This window comes from Odocoileus virginianus, chromosome 4 (genome assembly GCF_023699985.2).
Source record: "Odocoileus virginianus isolate 20LAN1187 ecotype Illinois chromosome 4, Ovbor_1.2, whole genome shotgun sequence".
In the NCBI taxonomy this organism is placed as follows: domain Eukaryota; kingdom Metazoa; phylum Chordata; class Mammalia; order Artiodactyla; family Cervidae; genus Odocoileus; species Odocoileus virginianus.
This window is the reverse complement of record NC_069677.1, coordinates 23,285,904-23,307,019: the sequence shown is the minus strand read 5'-3', so window position 1 is coordinate 23,307,019 and position 21,116 is coordinate 23,285,904. Positions and strand designations below refer to the sequence as shown.

The 21,116-nt window shown below is 37.5% G+C and overlaps 1 protein-coding gene across 1 annotated transcript; it reads right to left on the bottom strand.

Moving 5' to 3' along the window:
• Positions 1–1,621: 1,621 nt before the first annotated feature.
• On the bottom strand, positions 1,622–20,613 carry TRA2B (transformer 2 beta homolog). Its single transcript, XM_070466273.1, has 8 exons — positions 20,376–20,613; positions 9,440–9,573; positions 8,220–8,382; positions 6,991–7,179; positions 4,846–4,961; positions 3,209–4,550; positions 2,492–2,565; positions 1,622–2,043 (listed from the first exon to the last, which is right to left on the bottom strand). The coding sequence occupies exons 1-6, from the start codon at positions 20,409–20,411 to the stop codon at positions 4,439–4,441; spliced, it is 750 nt and encodes a 249-aa protein (XP_070322374.1). The 5' UTR covers positions 20,412–20,613; the 3' UTR covers positions 1,622–2,043; positions 2,492–2,565; positions 3,209–4,438.
• Between the last annotated feature and the right edge of the window lie 503 nt (positions 20,614–21,116).

Genomic DNA, 21,116 nt, shown 5'->3' with positions numbered 1-21,116 from the left:
ATCACGGAGTCGCTAAACCGTGTCCAACTCTTTTGCAACCCCATGGACTGGGGCCTGCTAGGCTCCTCTAACCACAGGATTTCCCAGGCAAGAATACTGGAGTGGATTGCCACTTCCTTCTCCAAGGGATCCTCCCAACCCAGGGATTGAAACTGCATTGGAAGATTCTTTACCACTGAGCCACCAGGGAAGCCTCAATATTTAACGGAAGGACTGATGCTAATCCCAGTACTTGGACCACCTGATGCTAAGAACCAGCTCACTGGGAAAGGCCTTGTTGATGGTAAAGACTGAAGACAAAAGGACAGGGGGGCTCTCAAGGGACATGCATTTGAGCAAACTCCAGAGATAGTCGAGGACAGAGAAGTCTGGATTGCTGCAGTCCATCATGTCTAGGTCTCAGTTGGATACCTAGATTAAATGATATCGTGATTAACAGCACAGACTACAGATTAAGTTCAGATGGTTAAGTTCAGATCCTGGCATTGGTATTTTAATTGCTTTTTGACCTAAGGTAAATTACTACATCATTATGATTGATGCAGCTAAGGGTATTGCGCTCAGTTGCTTCAGTCATGTCTCTTTGCTACCCCATGGACTGTAGTCTTCCAAGCTCCTCTATACATGGCATTCTCCAGGCAAGAATACTGCAGTGGGTTGCCATGCCCTTCAAGTACACAGGACAGAGTATTTGTATGTAAGTAATAATACAAGGGTCAGCAGGCTAACCAACTTATTTACCTGCCTAGAATTGACCATGAAAATATCCTAGAAAAATGTTCATTTCAGGCACCTTCAGGGCAAGTGTGGAGAATATTTTAATATAATACCATCCCCAAGTGTAGATATTCATTCCAATACCTGGTTACTTACTTTAAATGTATTTTCCAGGAGTACAAAATTTACCTATTTAAAACAATTTTAACAACAGAAAGAATACATCTTAGTCCAAGGAATACTGTATAAGGGACTACAAACTATAAAAGAACTCTATGTAGCAAGGTTAAAACAAAATCTCTATAAACTGAGTTTTACCAGCCTTTTTACTCTTTTCATTTGCATTTATTTAAACACAGTTCTCAAAACATTTGAGTGAAATTGGGCCTCCTTTGGTAAGCAAAGGACCTGAAAGTAATATTTAAAAAATGAACAGGCAAAGTCTTCAGATCATCCACAACACAGGTGTAGTGTTCCCTTCTTTTTTTCTCAAAAACTCTGAAGCACCCAGTTTTTCCATATAGTCTTAAAAGCTAGAAGAACAAGAGTACATTTGTGGTGGAATGTATTGTCACTGCTGATAACTGAAATACCATCCCCTTGTAACAGCTTTAAGAAATAGCCTTTTTAAGGCATACATTGTGTAACTCATCTTATTCCCTGCTATATATAATACAGATTACATAAAGGCTGACAAATTCACATTATATAAGCAGTAAGCATTTGCTGTATTGAAAGATCTTTAGTTTTTAACACTAGCAGTATAGAGTTACAGAGCGTAATTTTTATCACTTAATTGCAGGTATATTAAGTATGGTATGTTTCATGGATTGGAGGAAAACGGGCATTTTTGTCTTTAATTTACTACTGACAATCTAATCTGAACAGTTCTGCTAAGCATTGATATGTTAGAAAGAAAAGTAAAAACCAAACTTTATTGTTGCTTTTTGCCATTTGGTAGCATTTTACACACAGGCTTCGATCTTCAGAATACCCTGGATTCAGTAGAAAAACCATTTAAATGAAGTTCTGTACAATAGAAACTTCTCAGCAGTCAAAATTTTAGACTGTAAAAAAATACATGCAAAACATACTTTTCTGAAAACACTTAACTTTGAACAAAGCACCGAACTACACAAATGCAGAATGAAAACAGCATTTCAACTCCACCAAAAGTAGTCATCATAAAAGGTGTAAAAGTCACCTAACTTCACTAGGCACTGTTCACTTTTTAAACAGGAGACAATAAAAAATATTGTCCACAAACAATATCCCAACTCTAGGGCAGGTTTCAGAAAGTCTTCAACTTCATGCTTTAATAGCGACCTAGGAAAAAAACAAATACACTTCAATACTCAAGTGCATACATTTAATGTTGGGAATTTTAAACGTTTCTGTCACCAGGAAATTCCTATGTACCCGATTCTGTTGTGAAAACCTTCACATAGTGCAGAACCAATGTTAAACAGAAATAGCTGGGAGTTTTATCTAACTCAATCTGAAAGTTAAGGTTTTTAAATCACTCAAAAATGTTTCTAAACTTTAAAAAAATTTTAATTCCTAAAAAGAAAAGCTACAAATGGTGAGAGAATACACATGCACTATTTTAATTAGCTACAAGACTAAGATCCAAGGGTTGCTTTCACATACTTCCTTGAACCCTACAGAAAAATTGAGGAAATACTAACTGAATCAACCCATTATCTGCTGTGGTTTCCATAAGTCATAGCAAGCCACACTATTATATCAAAATTATATAAAAATAAAAACTTACGAGGTGAGTATGATCGAGATCTGGAACGTGATCTGTATCCTCCACGACTATAGTAGGGAGAAGGTGACCGTCTTCTGTAAACAAGTATCAAGACCATGTTAAGACTCCATAGATCACATATTAAAGTGACTGATTCCTTTATCAGTTTCCAAAACTAAAAGACTCTCAGCTGACCAATAACAGTGAGGTCTGTTTTAGTCCTGAGAATGAAGCACATTATCAGTACCAAAAAAACTCCTCTATCAAAGAGGTTGAATATTCCTTGCTCTATCTGACCCACTGATCATCTGCTAGTTAACATTACACCTAACAAATTTAAACTGGGTTAGAGAAGAAAAAAATCATTACCACTAATTTTAACCACACCCTATGAATGAATACCCAAAATTTCATCCATAGTGCTTCAGTGATTTAGTTTTTTGTTAAGATAAACTTGAGTAATTATTTGCTAATTCTGAAATATTTATAAAAAGCTAATGAAACCATTAGGGATAAATAAGATTAAAATATTATGGATTCTTAGTTTATGCCATCATCTCTCATGTTAAACATAAATTAAGCCATGTACATTGTCATTTGACTTCAGTTACAGTATTTTTATAAACTTGTTATAAAATTTTGTGAATGCCATTTATAATTTATCAAAATATGAATAACAAATGTCTTTATGTGAGCCATTCTACTATTGTACAGATTTAAATCTTTTCCTGGCCATACCTGTATATCTGATCCCTGTCTTGAGCAGCTCTCCAACCTCCTCCTCCTCCACCTCCACCTCTGTGAAGGCAGAAAACAAACATTTTAAGTTTTCAAAATGCACAATTCATGCAATAAAATTAAAACATAAGTGAAAACTAGTTTCCTTTAAGCAATGAAGAGTTGCTTTTGCCACCCCTTTACAAACTGACAGAGCTCTCCCTGGTGGTTAAAATGAGCATCATAGAGTAAGCACTCTTAAGACTAATCTTTGCAGCCTCCACAAATCAATCCCTTACATGTCAGTACAAAAATGCCACTTAAGAAAGTTTGTCAGTGCTAAATGTCAGGACTGTCAACTTCTAAAAATTACAGAATAGTGTGCAAAAAAGACCACTCACCACCACACCAAAATAGGGTATCATGGATTAACTGTTATGGTCAGTATATTTACTACACAGTTTACATTTTGACAAACAACGCAAGATCTAAATTACCTGCTATTGCTTAAATAGAGAACTTTACTTCATTTTTACTTCCCAAAGTATTCCTAGTATCATGAGCATTTCCCTATCAACCCCTGAAAAATGTATCAATATTGTTAGTATTAATAATAAACCTCTTACCATTGTTATAGCAAACTTATAGTTACTTCTTTAGATTTTTCCAAGAATCAATTTTCCTTGTCCTTCAGCACAATTCCTCAGCTACCAAAAAATTGCTTTATAAAGCAATATTTAAAATCAGTTCATGGGGGAGGGGACTGAAGTATGGTCTATAATTTTATTGTCCCATTGGTTGACAACTTGGTGCTTATAAAAAATACACATACAAAAAAAAAAAAAAACAAAAAAAAAAGTATAACCATAAAATCCAGAGACTTCCCTGGTGGTCTAGTAGTTTAAGACTCCATTGTAGGGGGCACAGGTTTGGTCCCTAATTGGGGAATTTAAGATCCACATGCTGTGAGTTGCCCCCCAGAGGAGAGCATGGCAACCTATTTCAGTATTCTTGCCTGGAGAATCTCAAGAACAGAGGAGCCTGGCAGGCTACAGTCCATAGGGTTGCACAGAGTTGGAAACAACTGAAGCATCTTAGCATGCATGCCTTGAGCTGCAGCCAAAAGAGAGTCCAGTTTAAACTCTGGTGATTTCCAATTTAATAGTAAAGGTAAATACCTTTATCAAAGGCTAAAACTGTGCTGCTTTATGTTGCAACTGAACCAGAAGAGCTGATTTGTCTTTCAACAACTCAAAACTTTGTATTTTGGTTAACATACCTGTAGGATCTACTGTAATAGTCCCGATCATCATAGCCTCGATCATATCCTCTGTCATAGTAATCTCGACGGCGTGAGCTGCCACTGTGAATAAGATTTATACAAACTTGGTTTTACCTACATTAATACTTAATAGTTCCCAGTGTGGGAAAACTGGTCTGGAGAGAATCATTTAATTACCCAGCAATGTCAAATATATGGCATTTCTTAAAGCAGGATGTGATCTATTACATGACATCAGAATTTATGATACCAACCGAATGTTTCTACTGAATTTATTTATACTGAATTTAAGTTTCAGTCAGTTGGAAATGTCAAAAGCCTCCCAGTGCCCTAAAGTGAACTGTCAATATTTTAACAACCTTGAAAACAAACTTACTAGGTAGGTCTCCCCATGTAAATTCCTGGTGTTGGGGTATGTGGTCTTTTCGTTATGGAGAAGTCAACTCTGATCCTACGTCCATCAAGCTCCATTCCATTGGCACGCTCTTTTGCCTTCAAAAGATATGTGAGTTGTTATATACATCATGAACAAAGCCCCAAATTAACTATTATCTATAAATAAAACCCAACTAGATGTTCCAGTTAGCCAGGGAATTACATCTGACAGTTTATTAATAGGTTTTTCTGCCTATCAAATCTTTACTTACAAAAGCTAACCTAGAAAAGTTCATTAAAAAAAAAAAAAAGCCACCCATGAGAGCCGACTTAAGCCATGAAATATGTATCAACTATAGATTTGAGAGTACCTGTAGGTCTATAAAATAGTACACAGTTGGCAAACTATGACCCATGAGCTAAGAATTTAAACAGGTGTTGGGGGTCAAAGTATTATTTCATCAGAAATGAAATTCAAAATTAAGTGACCATGTTTTACTGAAACAAAATCCCACTTACTAATTTGCATTTTATATGGCTTTTACATTACAATGGCAGTGTTGAAAAGCTGTCATTGAGCTCTTTCGGCTCCCAAAGCCATTTTGTGTCTAATCCTTTACACAAATTTGAGGACCCCTGCTATGGAAGCAAAGAACTGGGATGAAAGCTTGAATTACGCATAGTTCCTTCATCTAAAACATTAAAATGAAAATACTGTACTTTAAGAAAAAAAAAAATACCCCATCCGAAAGACATAGCAGTTTATTCACAATTTAAAGAAGCACCTCTCTCTCTAAATAGAATTTAGATGACTAATTCCAATTATGCCATTTTCTAGTTTGACTGTTTTAAGCCTCAAGGCAGTTTCTGGCATTACTGATTTAGATACAAAATCTTTCAAAAAGGGAAATATGGTTCTGTAGCACACACACACACAGAAAGTAGAGAAACCAAGAAGCCGATCCCATAAGTAAGCTTGGACAAATATTATTTACATTTTTCACATCAATTATTACCAAAATGAAGTTGAATGACATCTTAAAGCATTCCTTAAATCTCTTAAATTATAACCACTTGCATTCAGCTTTTAATTCTTCCTTTAGTAGATGGGCCTACTCTATTCATTTAATTTTATTTAGAGCTCAAAATTATTAATCTCAGTATTAACCTCAGATGACTTGCCACTAGTTTCTCAAGATTCTCCCCTCCTTATACTGTCCTTGGAGATGACTTTAACTATCAGCCCCATGTATCTTAAGTTCAAATTTCTTCAATGGGCCAGGAGTCACACATCGAATTTTTACTTTAGTTTCTGTAAAAAAAAAAAAATTTTTAGGGAGGTCCCTGGTGGTCCAATGTTTTAGGACTTGGTGCTTTCACTCCCGTGGCCCAGGTTCAATCCCTGGTTGGGAAACTAAGATCCCATAAGCCTCAAGGCCAAAAAAAGTTACTTCCTATGTTTTACCTCAACATCCAAAACATAAAATCACTTGCCAGTAAACATTCAAAACCAGTTCCTTTCTCCTGAGTCATAGCTTTATCACTTTTCCATGTTTTCTTTCATTTTAAAGTAATCTGATGTAAACACTCATTAAACATCCCAAACTGGAGTATTAATATTCTTCTATTTTAGAAAATCTGTATCTAGGCACACATCGGGAAACAGCTGTGTTTGAATTTACTTCAAATAAAATGGTGGAAGAGACTGAGTTGGAATTTAGAACCAAACTGTCACTTTTCTGTTATGCTACAAATCTTTGAAATTTAAAGTTCCAATTATGGACTTTACTTATATATTCCCAGAAGGCATTTCCTTTAGATCAAGCTACACAGATACTAAAAGGGCTTCCCTGGTAGCTCCCCAGCTGGTCAAGAATCCATCTGCAATGCAGGAGACCCCAGTTCGATTCCTGGGTCCCCTGGAGAAGGGAACAGCTACTCACTTCAATATTCTGGTCTGGAAAATTCCATGGACTGCATAGTCCATGGGGTTGCAAAGAGTCTGACACGACCGATCAACTTACTAAAAGCAAAAGTCATCCAAGGAAGAATAGTTAAAAATAAGACTCTGTGTGTGTGTAAAAGTGAAAGCGTGTGTATATACATTTTTTTTTTTTTTAAACAAAGGTACAAGACTTTTACTTACTTCCTTGGCATCATCTACATTTTCAAAGTATACAAAGGCAAATCCTCTTGAACGTCTAGATTGCTGGTCATATACAATAGATACATCAGCAATTGGACCATACTTAGAAAACACTTCTCTTAGATCTCTTTCTGTAGTGTACAAGCTCAATCCAAATACTCCAAGACAACAGTTGGGATCAGGATTTGCCTAGAAATAGAAAAATGGATTAAAAAAAAAAAAAAAAAACTTTTAAAAAGCATCACATAAAAAATAAAAATTAAAAAAAAAGCATCACATATCAACCCCCCCCCAAACTGTCACTAATATGAAAAGATAACAATGAAATAGAACAGAATTTTAAAAGTAATGTTACGTCAGCACCACAAGCATGTATTCACAGAGAACTGTGTCTAAACTTCAAAATGGTGAATTAACTAACATATACCACTCACACAATAGAAGGCTCTAACCTGCCAAAGAGATACAGAAGGTATGTTCAGCTTGATTTCTACAGAAAAATCGTTAAGTGTTCAAATATACATACAAGTGAAACCACAGATGTGTACCAAACTTAACAATCAGATATTAAGCAGCTTCAATTATTATAATGAAGATAAATAGTGAACTAAATGTTGCTGACATCCCAGTTGCCATGAGTTTGCGTAAAGGTTTCACTATTTCGCACATACGTTTACTACAGTCAAATTCCACCCCACTTTCAAAAACATACACTCCCTATAGACCTACTTGTATATTATTCAATAAAAACCACAACAGGAACACACTAAATGCCATCTCATTCATAACTTCTCATGGAAGACAAGCAAAGCTTTAAAACTGGAAGAAACTTGCTTAAAATTAAATGGGAAAATTAGAGCATATTTTAAAGCATATTAAACCCAGAAAACTAACAATAGTGTGGAACATAGATACATGATCTAACTATATTAACCGTAATGCAGAGAATTTTTATTTGATGTGCTGTTAATGTGACAATATCTTAAATATGATCAACAGCTCAAATGTAGACCATATATGGGAGCTATCTTTTAAAATGGAAAAAAAAACACCTCCAAACGCCGAAAAGGATCTAGAGAGAAATCATGCTAAAGCTCCACCATCAGAAGTATCAGTTTAAAATTATTACAGAAGAAAACACTAAAAACAGAGGGGAATATATTATACATTAATTATAAAGTGGCTTCCTACAATGTTCACTGCTTCAGAAACAATTGTTTTCATCTTACCCGATTCCCAACATGACGCCGGCGAGTAGACATGGGAGAATGACTGTGGCTATGCCGTCTTCGATAATCTCTGCTGTAAGATCTGCTACGAGATCGTCTATGGGACCGGGACCGAGATCGTGACCTTGTATAATGCCTCCGAGAACTTCTTCTGGATCTAGACCTGAAAGACAAAGGCTTCAAGGTTATGACTAAATAGCTGACAATAGGATATGGCTTTTAAGTCTTTCAACACTTTATTCTAAAAGGTAAAGCTTCAAAAGGTAAAACACACAATCCAGGTATATAGGGGGATCAATACTTTTCTTTTGCATATTGTCATTTCTGTGCTAGGAAGAGTTCCAAAACCATCACTAACTAAAGCTCCCTTCCATCATCTCTTAAATAATTAAGAGATTAAACAACACAGTATCTATTAAAAATCATAAAACATGCAACATTTCATACTAGCCTGATTTGTGCCCACCTTTACCCTTCACAATACCATCCTTTAATCTTCTTGCATTATGTCCATTATTCACTTATGATAACATCACCATTACAAGCAGTATTCTCCAGCAGTGTTTTAAAATCAACCAGTTGCTCTTAACTACAGTGATCATATGAACTGTCATTTAAACCAGGAAGAATAGTGTAAGAGAGAAAAGGGGCACTGTTAATTATGCCTGACAATAGGCATTAAGCTGGGGCTGACCTGGGCAAACCAGGATATATATATATAGCCTACACTTGAACATTAAAAAAAAAAAAAAAAAAAAAAAAGGTGCTGTGTTAAGGTTTTTTGTTTTATAGTACATCTGTCATATTAGACTACTATCAAGAATTGCAGTTACTAAAAGCCAATGCTCTGCACTCTTTTTTTTTTTGCCATACTAATAAGCAGTTCATGTAAACTCAGTGAATCCTCACAACAATTCTGAAGAACTGGTACTATTGATAATTCATCTTTTATAGATAAGGAAGTTAAGATTGAAAAGGTTAAGTAATCTGCCCAAGCCAGAAAAAAAACAGAGGTAAGATATGAACCCTAACACCAAAAGCCCAGGCTCTTAGCCACTTAGTCTTCTATCTCCCAGAACTTAACAATTAAGTTCATTTCTAATACCAATATTAAATAAGCCAACAAATGATCTAACCCTCTCTATCTTCCTAGTTTACAAAAGCACACACCAGTTTGAAAGCTAAGAGTAACAAGAAAATCCCAAGACAGTCTTTCTTACCTAGATTCAGATCTGGACCTGGACTTTGATCTGGAACGCCTGGAATCTTCCTTGGAGCGAGACCTTGCAGGGGTATGCCTTGCAGATTTCCCAGATCCATGAGCACTTCCACTTCTGGAAGCAGAACGGGATTCCTACACGTAGATGTCAAAAGTTTAATTTGTATACTTTCTGGGCAACTTTAAAAACAAATAAGCTGTGGTGAGATAAATGGTGAGGGAAAGCAATCCCCTTCCAAGATAAGAAAACATAGGTAAGGGCAGGAACTGAATATACCTGGTATAATAGTTACGTTGCTCCAATTGACATAAGCCAATTAACTTGAACTTCCACCTTTCTTGGGGAGCAGGGTTAAGAGTTAACTGACCCCACTCTCTTCAGAAATGGGTGCCAAAGCCAAGCAGTTAAGGGAACTGCCCAAGGATTGTTTTGGGAATGTTACTCCGTAAAGACTAGGGTGAGAAAGAACCTTATTAACTATGACACCTATACCTCATACCTATTATTTCAGTCAAACTGCCATCAATTAAAAAAAAAACCCTTTGAAATTTGTAAAATTTACTTTATTTTCAACTTTTATTTATTGCTGAGTGGAGAAAAAAAGACAAGGACAGTACTGTTTCAAGTCACAGAGGAAGACAGAAACCTAGAGAGCAAGGACCAGCTTGAAGGAGACTAGATCTGTAGACCCTGTCCATCCAACTTTGTGGGGAGCCCTTAAGGATCTCAAAGCAACCAGATGAAGCTACAGCAGAAAGGCAGTGAATGAACTGCAGAACTAAGAATTAAGAGGGCACCAGAGATTTTCCTTAGCTAAGTGTAGATGAGCCAGGGCCAGTGGATGGGAAACTGGGAATAAGCAGTTAGAAAAGTTACATACAAAAAGGACATATTGAAACTGAAACAGTTTAGATCACAGGCTCCTAATCTAGGTTCAGGAAGAGAAGTTCAGAACTGTATGTAAAAAACAAAGTCTAGATACATACTTTATACTTAAGCTTTCCCCTATCATAACTGTGACTAGCTGGTAGGTAGGTTGTACAAAAACAAAATCTCTAAAAGGAACTAGCAAAGAAATGGGTAAACAGGATAACTAGTTTGGTGAACCAAAGACATATAATTAGAGAAAAAAGCTAAAGGATGTTCCACCAAGACACCAAAATAGAAATAGTGGAAAAGACAACAATTAACTCAGTCTGACAGCTAACCAAGGTATCATCAAACAAGACAACATTTCAGGTTATCCATCTTCATCAAATTTAAAGGCATTAATCTCATGAATCTTCCTGCCCAACACAGAATAAAAATGGCTAAGTCGCTGTAGGGGTAACAATCAGTGTTGAAGTGGCACAAAAGTTTATCAAGAGACCTCCCTGTGTGGCAGACCTTCAGAATAAAACACTCCAGCCATTCTTAAAAGGATAAAGGTAGGAAATTCATCTAAATCACAGTCCAGAAAATTTGGAAGATCTTTCCTATGATGCTTAAGGACAAAACTTACATGCAACACAGAAGAAACAAGGCTTAAAGTTTAGAACAAGATAAGAGTAAGTCAGTGGGCAAAATAAATTCCAGTATCTATACCCAAAATGACTCTAAATTTCAAAGTCACATGAAACATGGTGTGAAGTGGCAAGAAACATGGCTACTCTCCCTCCTGCCATGAGTTAAAGAGAGTCAAAGTAAAAGATGACACCCCTAATTATTGGTGAAAATAGTTACTTTTATCATCAAGAGCCACTACGGCTTTGAGGACCCCAACTAACCATCCCTTGACTTTCTCTGGCAAATATTCTGGACATTTAAAAGTACAATTCTCCTCTCCTTGGATAAAGAGGTTCTCAAATTGGGGATGCAGTTTCTGCAATCAATCAACATGCAAAAGCTAATGTAGAAGATCAGGTAAAAAGAGGGTCTCTAACACCTTTGTTTATCCAATGCTAGAAAGATGACTTCATGGAAAGATTATGACCTTTAGTGGAAACAAAACAATCTGCTCTAGCAGGGAGAGAATATGGGTGCCTCACAATAAGAGTTAAAAGATTACCAATAAATTAACTATAGTTAACAGAAATCAGTCTGTCTAGGGATCTTAAAAAAAGACTAGAAAGTCAAGATCCTCTTTTAAGCCTCTTGCTTCAGTAAAACAGAAAAGCCTTATTCTAAGCTGAGGTGCATTACCAATCTGTTCACCAAGAAGGAAAAGAAAGTCCTTATAGCCTCAGAATAAACTTTAATGAGGTTTCTAGCAGATCAGGGGTCACAAGTAACAGTATTTGTGAAATTATAAGACTTTTCACTCAACCTCTAAAACTAATTGGCTATATGCAGATGTATTTTATGAACAATCATTTCTCAGACCATGAATAGGAGAAACCACTAGGACACTAGGTCTTCTTTTGTACTGACACTTGTTAGGCTAACACAGAAACACTGTCTCTACCTCCTACCTTTCATATCAGAGATAGTCTTAAAGTTAAATAAACCCTTTTGCAGTTATGTTGGCTATTAGCTGGTTTGGAAATATATGCAAGGATATTTAGACTGTTTAGAAGGCCAAATCTAAAACCATAAAGTTAACTTTAAACCTTGGTCCATGTTTAAATCTGTAAAACCAACTAGAAAAGCCCCTAAACACAAAGAAAATTCAAAGACCACTTTCAGGGCTCACAAAACTCTTCAATGCTAACACAATTAAAACCCTACCAAAAGAAGCACTACTCTCAACACCAATACCTCAAGAAAAAGGATCATAAATGTAAAGTCAGTATGAATGACACAACCAAAAATTCCCTGAAAACCACACATGGAATCAAGTTCTTACAAACTGAATCTTAGTCATGTACTAATATACAATCAGTAGAGAACACATCGGGGGAAAAATAAACTCAGCCTTCCAACAAAATACCTGCATCTCCCTATTCTGAGGATGACAATCTTAATAAAACTTTTTGAAAGAGATGAAAGAAGTAGGAATAACCATCCAATTGCTAGGTTTCTCACATATTTTAAAAACTAGATGCAATAAAGTAGATTTTCAACGAAGGCTCTCACAGATATGTAGTAAACCTACAGAACATTTAAAAATAGATCCCCAACTAGAACTTATTTTAGTAGGTCTGGAGTTGGGCATCTGCATTTCTTAAAAACACCATACATATGTGTGATGCTTATTTAAGTCTCACTGACTTAATTTCAAGTTTTATGCTTCTTACTTATCTGGTTTTTTCAACAGTCATTTTCCTGAAACCTTGTTTTCTGTAACCTTCTCTGACCCCACCTCCCCACCCTGTCATTTATCAGCCATCCTGAGGGCATGTACCTTACACTTGCCCCAGGGCAAGAAGTCAGTTTCCCCCTACTACCCAGGCAGGAGGTGGAGAGAGGCACTCTCAGACTCAAAGATGCTTTGGCCAAAGAGGGGTAAAAACCTGAATGGATAAGATGGTCCACTACCATCAATGTTTACTTTTGCTTTACATCTTTCCAGCTTTTGCCATATAATCAAACTCCAAACTGCTTCTTCTCCTTACATGACTAACAGATCCTTTCTCTTTCAGACCCCAAGGACTTTTCAGGTCTCCTAATAAAAGAATCAATGAGCTTGAATAAAAATACAACATCCATTCACATCACTTGCCTCAGTCTAATCTGTAAGTAATTCAGAATGCAAAACTAACACTACCAATTTAATGTTATTAGTTTATATGTGGCAAGTTCTACAAAATAATTATCAGGGCAAATGATAGAAGATGGGTGTAATCTTCTGCTTGCAAGATACAGAATTGAAAAAGCACAAATTTCACACAAATCAGCCCTGAAGTATCAGAAAATGAATCTGTCTAAAAAGTCATTTAAGACACTGCCCCAAGAGTTTTAAGGTTCAAAAACTCTCAAAGTTTAGCCTATCTTAATTTCAGGGAGAAGTGATAGCCTTGGTTTTCCCGATAGGGGAGAAGCTATCTCTTGGTTGCCTACTACTGGGTATTATTTTGACACATGAACTTTCCCCATCCAACTGAAAGTAACAACACTGCACCAATCATTTGACTCTTCTATTCAGTTAAAACAAGCATACAGAAAGGGAAATGACAGAACTTTTGGGTCTATTTTTACAGTAAGTGGTTAAGAGTAGAGAACCAGAAACAAAGTTACTTTATGATCTGTTATCTCTCACACCATTTTAACAGTTAAGTTGTTAATAGCAGAAAATGAGAAAAGGGAATAAGACACTTACTGTTACTGCCACTGTTGAGTTAGGTATCCTGTTCACTTATGCGACCTATCTCATTCTAAGGGAAGCCCCTACAACTTTTTAGCATTAACACCAGTCATTCAGCTGGAATAAGCATTAAACAGAATTAAGACTCATCTTGTGAGTTTAGCACACATGCATCTTAAAGTTAGGGCCTAAGTGGTCATAGTTTTCCACTATTGCCATCTAAAAAAAATTTAATTTTTTCATAAATGCCAAAAGGAACTATCCTGTCCAATGGATTTTGGGGGTTCGGTTCTATAACCATCCTGGCAACATTCTTTAGGAAAACTGACAGACTTACAACATTCTACTTATACTGATCTGTACTGAAGGATAGGGGGTCAGTACATTGAGTCCAGAGAGGGTGGCACAGACCGCCTACTTCAATTCTGGAAGTACTCACGCCCCAGGACCAGCAATGTCAGAGACGAAAATTCCAGGAGACAACATGAAGCCGGCTGTTACCCAAATTGGAGAGCTCATTCCTGCCTCCTATTTGACTACAAAGGGTTATTTTTTTTAAAGTTGCATTTCAGTCAGTTGACTAAGAAGTTAAAATTAAAATTACCTAATTTAAACGTTTCCCCTGGAAGGCACTTCTTTACCCTGTATATATTTCTTCTATTAAACAAATAATGCATGCATGTTTAGCAAAATATACAGGGACACATAAACAGACTAGTAATTACTTAGCGTAGTGCTTTCTGATTCCAGATTACTTCTTATCTTAACTTCATTTTTATTTCTTTTCTTCATTCTTCCGTTTCAAATTCTGACTTCTTTCATCTTCCCCACTTCACACAAATTGCTCAATATTCTACAAGTGGGACTTCTGGTCTGATAATTAGCATGCATTCTTTCTTTTATTTTTTCAAATTTCAGCTTCACTTATTCCTGAGCTTCAAATACTCATTTATAAAACTTGTCAAATGACGACTTCCGCATTTTCCTTCTTCAACATTAACCTTAATAGAAAAAGAACAGGATGAAGAATATTTTAAAACTCCAGGATAAAAGCCAGTGCCAAAACTGAAACTAGAAAAAAAAAAAATCCCTTTTGCTTTGGATTTTTTAGAAAAACTAAAATATGCAGCTCAAAAATCTGAAACTAGTTTCCTGCTGGTTCTAAAATATAGTTAATCTCATTTGTCTACTCCATGTAGATTTATCATGCTTAAGCTGAAATGTGAAGTGCGCAACTGAACATTTACTGTTCATCTAACATTAAGAACTATAATTACATTTCACACTTCTTATTGTATTCATCAATAGAAAGTATGTTAAGTGTCAAAAGCACATCTCTAGTCAAAAAATGACACATTAATACAAAAGTGCAAGAAAGGAAAAGCACGGACAATTCATTTGCACAATGATGACAAGGCTCAGGGTTGAAGAGGTCTACAAATTGTGACTAAGGCCAAATATGTATTTAATGTCACACTTTTTAACTGAAAAAGTAGCCTGTAGAAAAACAATGTCAGGGAATTTGAAAATGTGGACTAATGTTTAACCCACCCCTAGAAAAAGTTGTCCTAGTGAGATTTTATAATATGAATGGCCCAACTTACTAACTTAAAACTAAAGCATAAAAAGACCATATCAAGTCAACCAACTACTGTATGCAAGGAGCTGTGAAGGAAGCAGAGCAAACTCAATTCAACTGTGGTGTTTTCAAAGAATATTTGGTAAATCCAGCCCCCCAGTGATTATTAAAATCGTCTGCAGTCCGAAGAAGCAACCCTACTTTAAAAGGTGGCAATGTTGTGGATAAAACTGCAGCTCACCTCCTGAAATTATTAAAAAGACTCAATATCACTTAAAAGATCAGTAAGTTGGTCTATTGAACATCCTAAACAAAATATTGCTCTCCTAAAACATCCTCGTTTTCTTGTACTTCACACTTTATGATCCTCCACTATCAATTTCCTCTCCTAGTTTTTTCCTGAAAATAAAACTTTCCTTAGGATAAGGAAAAAAAAAAAAAGTCCTTTATACCTATCTGATCACAAAGACAACCATGCATGGCTACGAAGGAAGTGTTATGTCGTCTTTTCTAAGAGGATAAGCATACCTTCAGTCTAGTTTTTCAAAGTCAATTATTGCTTATCTAATCCAGGAAAAAAAATTAAAAACCTTTTTAATTAAGGGAATCACAGTAATTGTTTTCTCTTAATATCCATCACTAAAATGTAATGGGAAATGTTTACTGGCAGCACAATTGTAATCGTGGAATCAGAATGCCCAAGCAGGTTTCCTTTAAGGCCTCCTAAACTTTAAATATATATACAGGGCTTAGGTTCAGAAAATGCTGAATAGAGGCCAAAGCTCTAGATATGACAATTATTCAATATGAATGCCTTCCTACTGTTATTTCACTACCCCCTTCCCAATTTTCTTTATATATGAAGAACAAAATAAGCTGCTATATAATGTAAGTATTAGATTTCTTCAAACTCAGCTAAGTTGAGGTGGCCACTTAATAAAACCAGGAGACTAACTACTGGGCTAATGTTAAACACATATTAAGAGGTTCTACTTAGAAACAAGCAGAAATTTGTCTCACCACCAACACAATTTTTGTTAAAATCACTCTAGCGGTTATAACTGGAATTTACACATTAATAAGTACAAACTCATTAGGTTGACTAGGTAGTATTTTAAAAACTGGGACTGGCAAAGGAAAACTCATTGATTCTGCTATAAAGATCAATGCTCATAGCAACATTAAGGACTTTTCTGCAGTTAAACTCTCCAGAAGTTTGGACAGAAAAATCCTCAAAGATTGAGAATATGTTCTGAAAAAACTATCATGACAAACTTAAATCAGCTCTAACCCCATGTTTAAAAGATCCCTTGCAAAAACAGTAGACTCTGAATTTATTACTACTTTTAAGTCTATTAACCAAACACAAAAATGACTGCAAAAAAGTCTTCATCCATGCTGTCATATTCAGCAATCATATTGATAAAAATCAGAATATAACTTCCAAAACCCAATTCAAAGCAAAGATTTTTGAGAATTTGAAAACTAATTTTCTGTAATGAAGAATTCCTCCCCCACTTAAAGACTAAATGACAATACCTAATTCTGTTCTGTGTGACCCAAACCCCTCAAAAAAGCAAAACACTCAAAATTCCCCAACTTCAACCACCACCTCATCACTGTATTTTATGAGGAAATAAAACAATTATGTGTTAAAAAAAAAAAAAACAAATATAACACACATGCTAAGGCTCAAAAGATATGCACAGCTGTAGCCCTGTCCTCTTGGGTGAAATGTAAAAAAACTATGATATTAATATTTATCATTTAGGTTTGGGATTTTATTGGAGATAAAGAATGGAAAAGGCTGTACAAAGCAAATCCCATTTAACATTATCTCTCATCATCTGATTTCCTGCTCAATCTCGACAAAACCAGTACTTACCTTGCAACCACTTGTATTTTCAGTTTGAAAGTGCCACCTTCTAATTCCGGACCATATCCACAATATCAAATCATTCTTAATTAAAACCACCAAAAATATTCAACTTGGTTTCAAGAGACTTGTTGCCTTACAAGACTCAAACTGAAACAAAACTATCTCCTCCCACCCAACATGAATCCTCTATTTAAGGAACTTGGTGCAATGGCTACAACCCTTTGGAAAGAAAAAGATTGAGATGTTTCAGTTTTGAAAATTACTAAAAATTCAAAGAGACAACCTAAGATTAAGCAGAAGAGAAACTGCAGAGTATGAAAGGGAGTTTGATGGGATGGTATACAGATGCTACTCATCTCTACAAAGAAGACTAAAGGTAATATACCTACATTGTAAACCCATTACTTTTGCAAAAATAAGCAATACTCTACTAGATGTATGTATCATAATCTTGACAGCAAGACAAATTAAAAAGACTTGGTCCATACAATACTGCTTCCTTAATTTCTGGTTTCTCTAGGTCAAGACCCAATTGTACAATAAAAAGAAGTTACAGTTAGGAGGGTAGAGCATCAAACCAGTGCCAAGGCCAAACTTCACCACACCCTAAACTGTGAACACAATTAGGCCATAGGATTTATCACCTCCCTCCCCATTACCATACAGCCCTACACTTGGCTACAGGACCCTATCAAGTTATTCTCCCAAATCTTGACATAACAGATCTAAGACCACCTCTTCTTTCCAAAGGTGCTAGCCAACTTCTCTGCGAAAAAACATGAGAAATTTTGGGGAATTACTGGAAAAAACTTGAATTTGAACGAGCAATATCTTACTTTAACGTGGGTTTGGCCAGATCAGGGAAGTCAGCTCTAACCAGAAACATTTAAATTTAAATCTACTAACCAAGACATGAAAAATCCCGATACCGATGAAAGATACAGTCTGCAGTAACCGAAAGTATTCAACAAAAATTCAGGAATGCACCCTAACCGCACATTTAAAATAAAGGAACACCAAGAGCCACAAAGCAATATTCACCCAGTAAGTAAACACGTTAAAAACAACCAAACTGAAGGTGATTTATTGCTCCCCCTTCCTCTACTCCGGTCTGGTTAGGACTAAAAGGAGGAAAAAAAAAAACATTTCTTAAGTGACGGCAGGGCCACGAGGTGGTGGTGGTGGTGATGAGTGACCTCAGCTAATAAGATTTTATTACATTATCACTGGCTGATTAGATTAGGTGTTAGTGATTTACACCAATAATTTGTAATGTCTGAAAACTTAAGTGTTATGTGAGTTGCTAAATCGTGTCCGACTCTCTGCAATCCAATGGACTGTAGCCTGCCAGACTCCTCTGTCCATGGTGGGTTGCCATTCCCTTCTTTAAGGGATCTTTCCAACCCAGGGATCGAACCGGGTCTCCCGCATGGCAGAAAGCTTAAGAGTGGCATGAAAGTAATTTTTCAGGCTCTTGATACGCTATTCATAGCAGCTAAGTGCAAGATCATTACCCTGAACGCAACAGTTTTCCCGTTGTTTTCAGGCACTTCCAAAAGGAAGTTTTTAGCCAATCAGACCTGACTGTACCTAATGCTTTTGTAGAATTGCATTTAAACTATTTCATTGAGCTTTATGGTTTTGCCAAGCATTCCTTGGGAGTCCCAAAGTGTTTTTTAAGTCTAGTCAAACCACTTCAGGATCCAATAAACCAACTGGACAGCAATCTACAGACAAAACGCCAAAGAAATTAATGTGGAAGTACTCCACATCGTCGAAGTTCAGAGATCTCTTTCAAGCCAAGCGCTTAAGAACATCATCTGTTACATGTACCTTTATTATTTTCTCTTCCTCCGTAAGAGTTTGTTGAATAACCCTATGTAACGAGATTGTGAGGTAACTAGGATGTATATTCTACTAACAGAAAAAAAAAAAAAAAACCCACCAATTCAAACGCTTGATTAGTGGGACCCACAGTTTTAACAACTTGTGAGCTAGATCCAAGCTTTCTCACCAAAGAGCTTAAAACGATAATCACACACACACTGCTGACTGGAAATTAACCGTCTTTAGGATAAAAAAGCCAACATTCAGCTGGATAGGTAAAGGCGAGGACTGATTGGTTCAAACCAAATTAATCAGATTTGGCCGCAAAGTTACACAATAAATTAAGATTTCAACAGCTAACATTTCTCCTTTCAAAAAACGCCCTAATGAAATCACCTAGAATTTGTTTCGTAAGTTTGCGAAAATATTCGAATAGATTTACAGTGATCAAAAGATTCTAGCAAGACTGACATTTCTGCGGCTTAGTACTCATGGACCCGCAACCAAGCTTTATATTATGCTTTTTCTAAGCCCGGGAACATTATTTCTACAGTTTATCCAGTCCTCACCAAACTCCACATTTTGTGGTGGAAACTTTAAAAAATGCACAAACACAATTCGTGGTTCACAAAATAGGTATGGCTCAAAACAAAGGAAACAACGGCGCCAAAAATTGTTCCCCGCCAATTTCTCCTTCACTATTCCGTGGAAAAAAGATCTACTCGATCGGCAAGAAAACCTCAGCGACCTCGTGGTCTACTTGGTTACCGATAACTATTTGCGGTTTAAGAGCGATTTTAGCATCCAAGAAAATCACGCCATTTAGGCCGAACACAAAGCTCGCGCGCAATCCCCTCTAACGGGCCCAGAACTTACGTCAGACTAGTTTGCCATCTCTCAAGAAGCCAAAAACACCTTAGATTCCCATCTTTTCGGGGTCCAAAATATGATCCTGTCTTACCCTAAATGCTGGGCAAAAACCCTGAAGAACACTGTTCTTTGCACCCCACGTTCCCCGACCGCGGCCTGGAAATCGTTGCGCGGCGCCTCCGCCATTTTGTGCCTCTGGCAGTGCGCCCAGCCCGCCAGCCCAAGATGGCTGCGGCGAGGCTTCGCAGGAGAGCAACGGCGAAACGAGATACCGCTCCCCTCCCCCACCACCGAGGGGACGCAGCGGCCATTTTTAATCTTTCCCTCCCGATAACGGAAAAAACCGCCGTTTCGAGTACCGGGCAACCTAAAACCGCCGGCGGCCTCCTTCACGGATAAGGACAATACTACCAGGGTTTCTTAACCTGACTCGCACCCCTCCCGGTCTCAGACTTCGGAGCCAAAATCGCCCCAGTCTCCCGGCCCGAGGCCGATGGGCCTGGAAAGAGATGCAAGAAGCTGGGACCACACAGCCGCCCCCTGCACCAACGATACCTACCCGCTCGCCGTAGTTCTGCTCGCCGCTGTCGCTCATGACTTCCACTGCTGTCACCGCTCGATGTGCTTCAATCGAAGCTGCCAACCTCTCGCGCCTTCAGTGTAGAGGCTCCGCCGCAGCCTCGCACTACACACCGGTTCCCGATGCGTTGAGAGCCGAAACGCTCCGCGCCGCCTCCGCTTGGGCTCTAAGTCTCCCGGACGTGACGCGGCGCTCTTTAACCCGGCCCCACCCCCTTCCAGAGGGCGCGCTTTCTTGGCTCCGCCCCTCGACGTTAGGCCTTCGCTTTCCAGCTGTGGCGCGTCCCGGGCCGGATGTGACGTAAGCCCCACCCCTCGCGCCGCGCTAACCCCATCTCCCAGTCTCTTTGAGGCGGGAAAGTGAGCACGGTGGGTAGCTTCTGTGGTGGTCGCCGCGGGAGTTAGTGATGTCACCCTCCACACCTGACTCCCTTTTCTAATTTTCCAGGGAAACCGTCGTGGAAGGTGGGGGATGGAGAGAGGAGATACCCACCTTTTTCTCCCATCCTTCTTGCTTCCGCTTTATTCATTTTTTGTGTCTATTTGGTGGCAGAGGGCAGATACTCGTATATAGGGTTCCGTGCATTACTTAGGTTTTTTTTATCGTTAGTTGTGGATCATTCCTACCTGAAATCCATTCGTATGAGCCTCTGTCAAGTACCAAATCACGTTACCAGATCCTGATGCACTGAAATCAAGCACGATCCCTAACCCGAGGAAG

Coding starts and splice junctions, on each gene's coding strand:
- TRA2B (XM_070466273.1), bottom strand. CDS start 20,411: ATGAGCGACAGCGGCGAGCAGAACTACGGCGAGCGG. Junction 8,383..9,439: donor AGGTCCAGATCTGAATCTAG/GTAAGAAAGACT, acceptor TTTGTCTTTCAG/GTCTAGATCCAGAAGAAGTT. Junction 4,551..4,845: donor TACATGGGGAGACCTACCTA/GTAAGTTTGTTT, acceptor TCTTATTCACAG/TGGCAGCTCACGCCGTCGAG.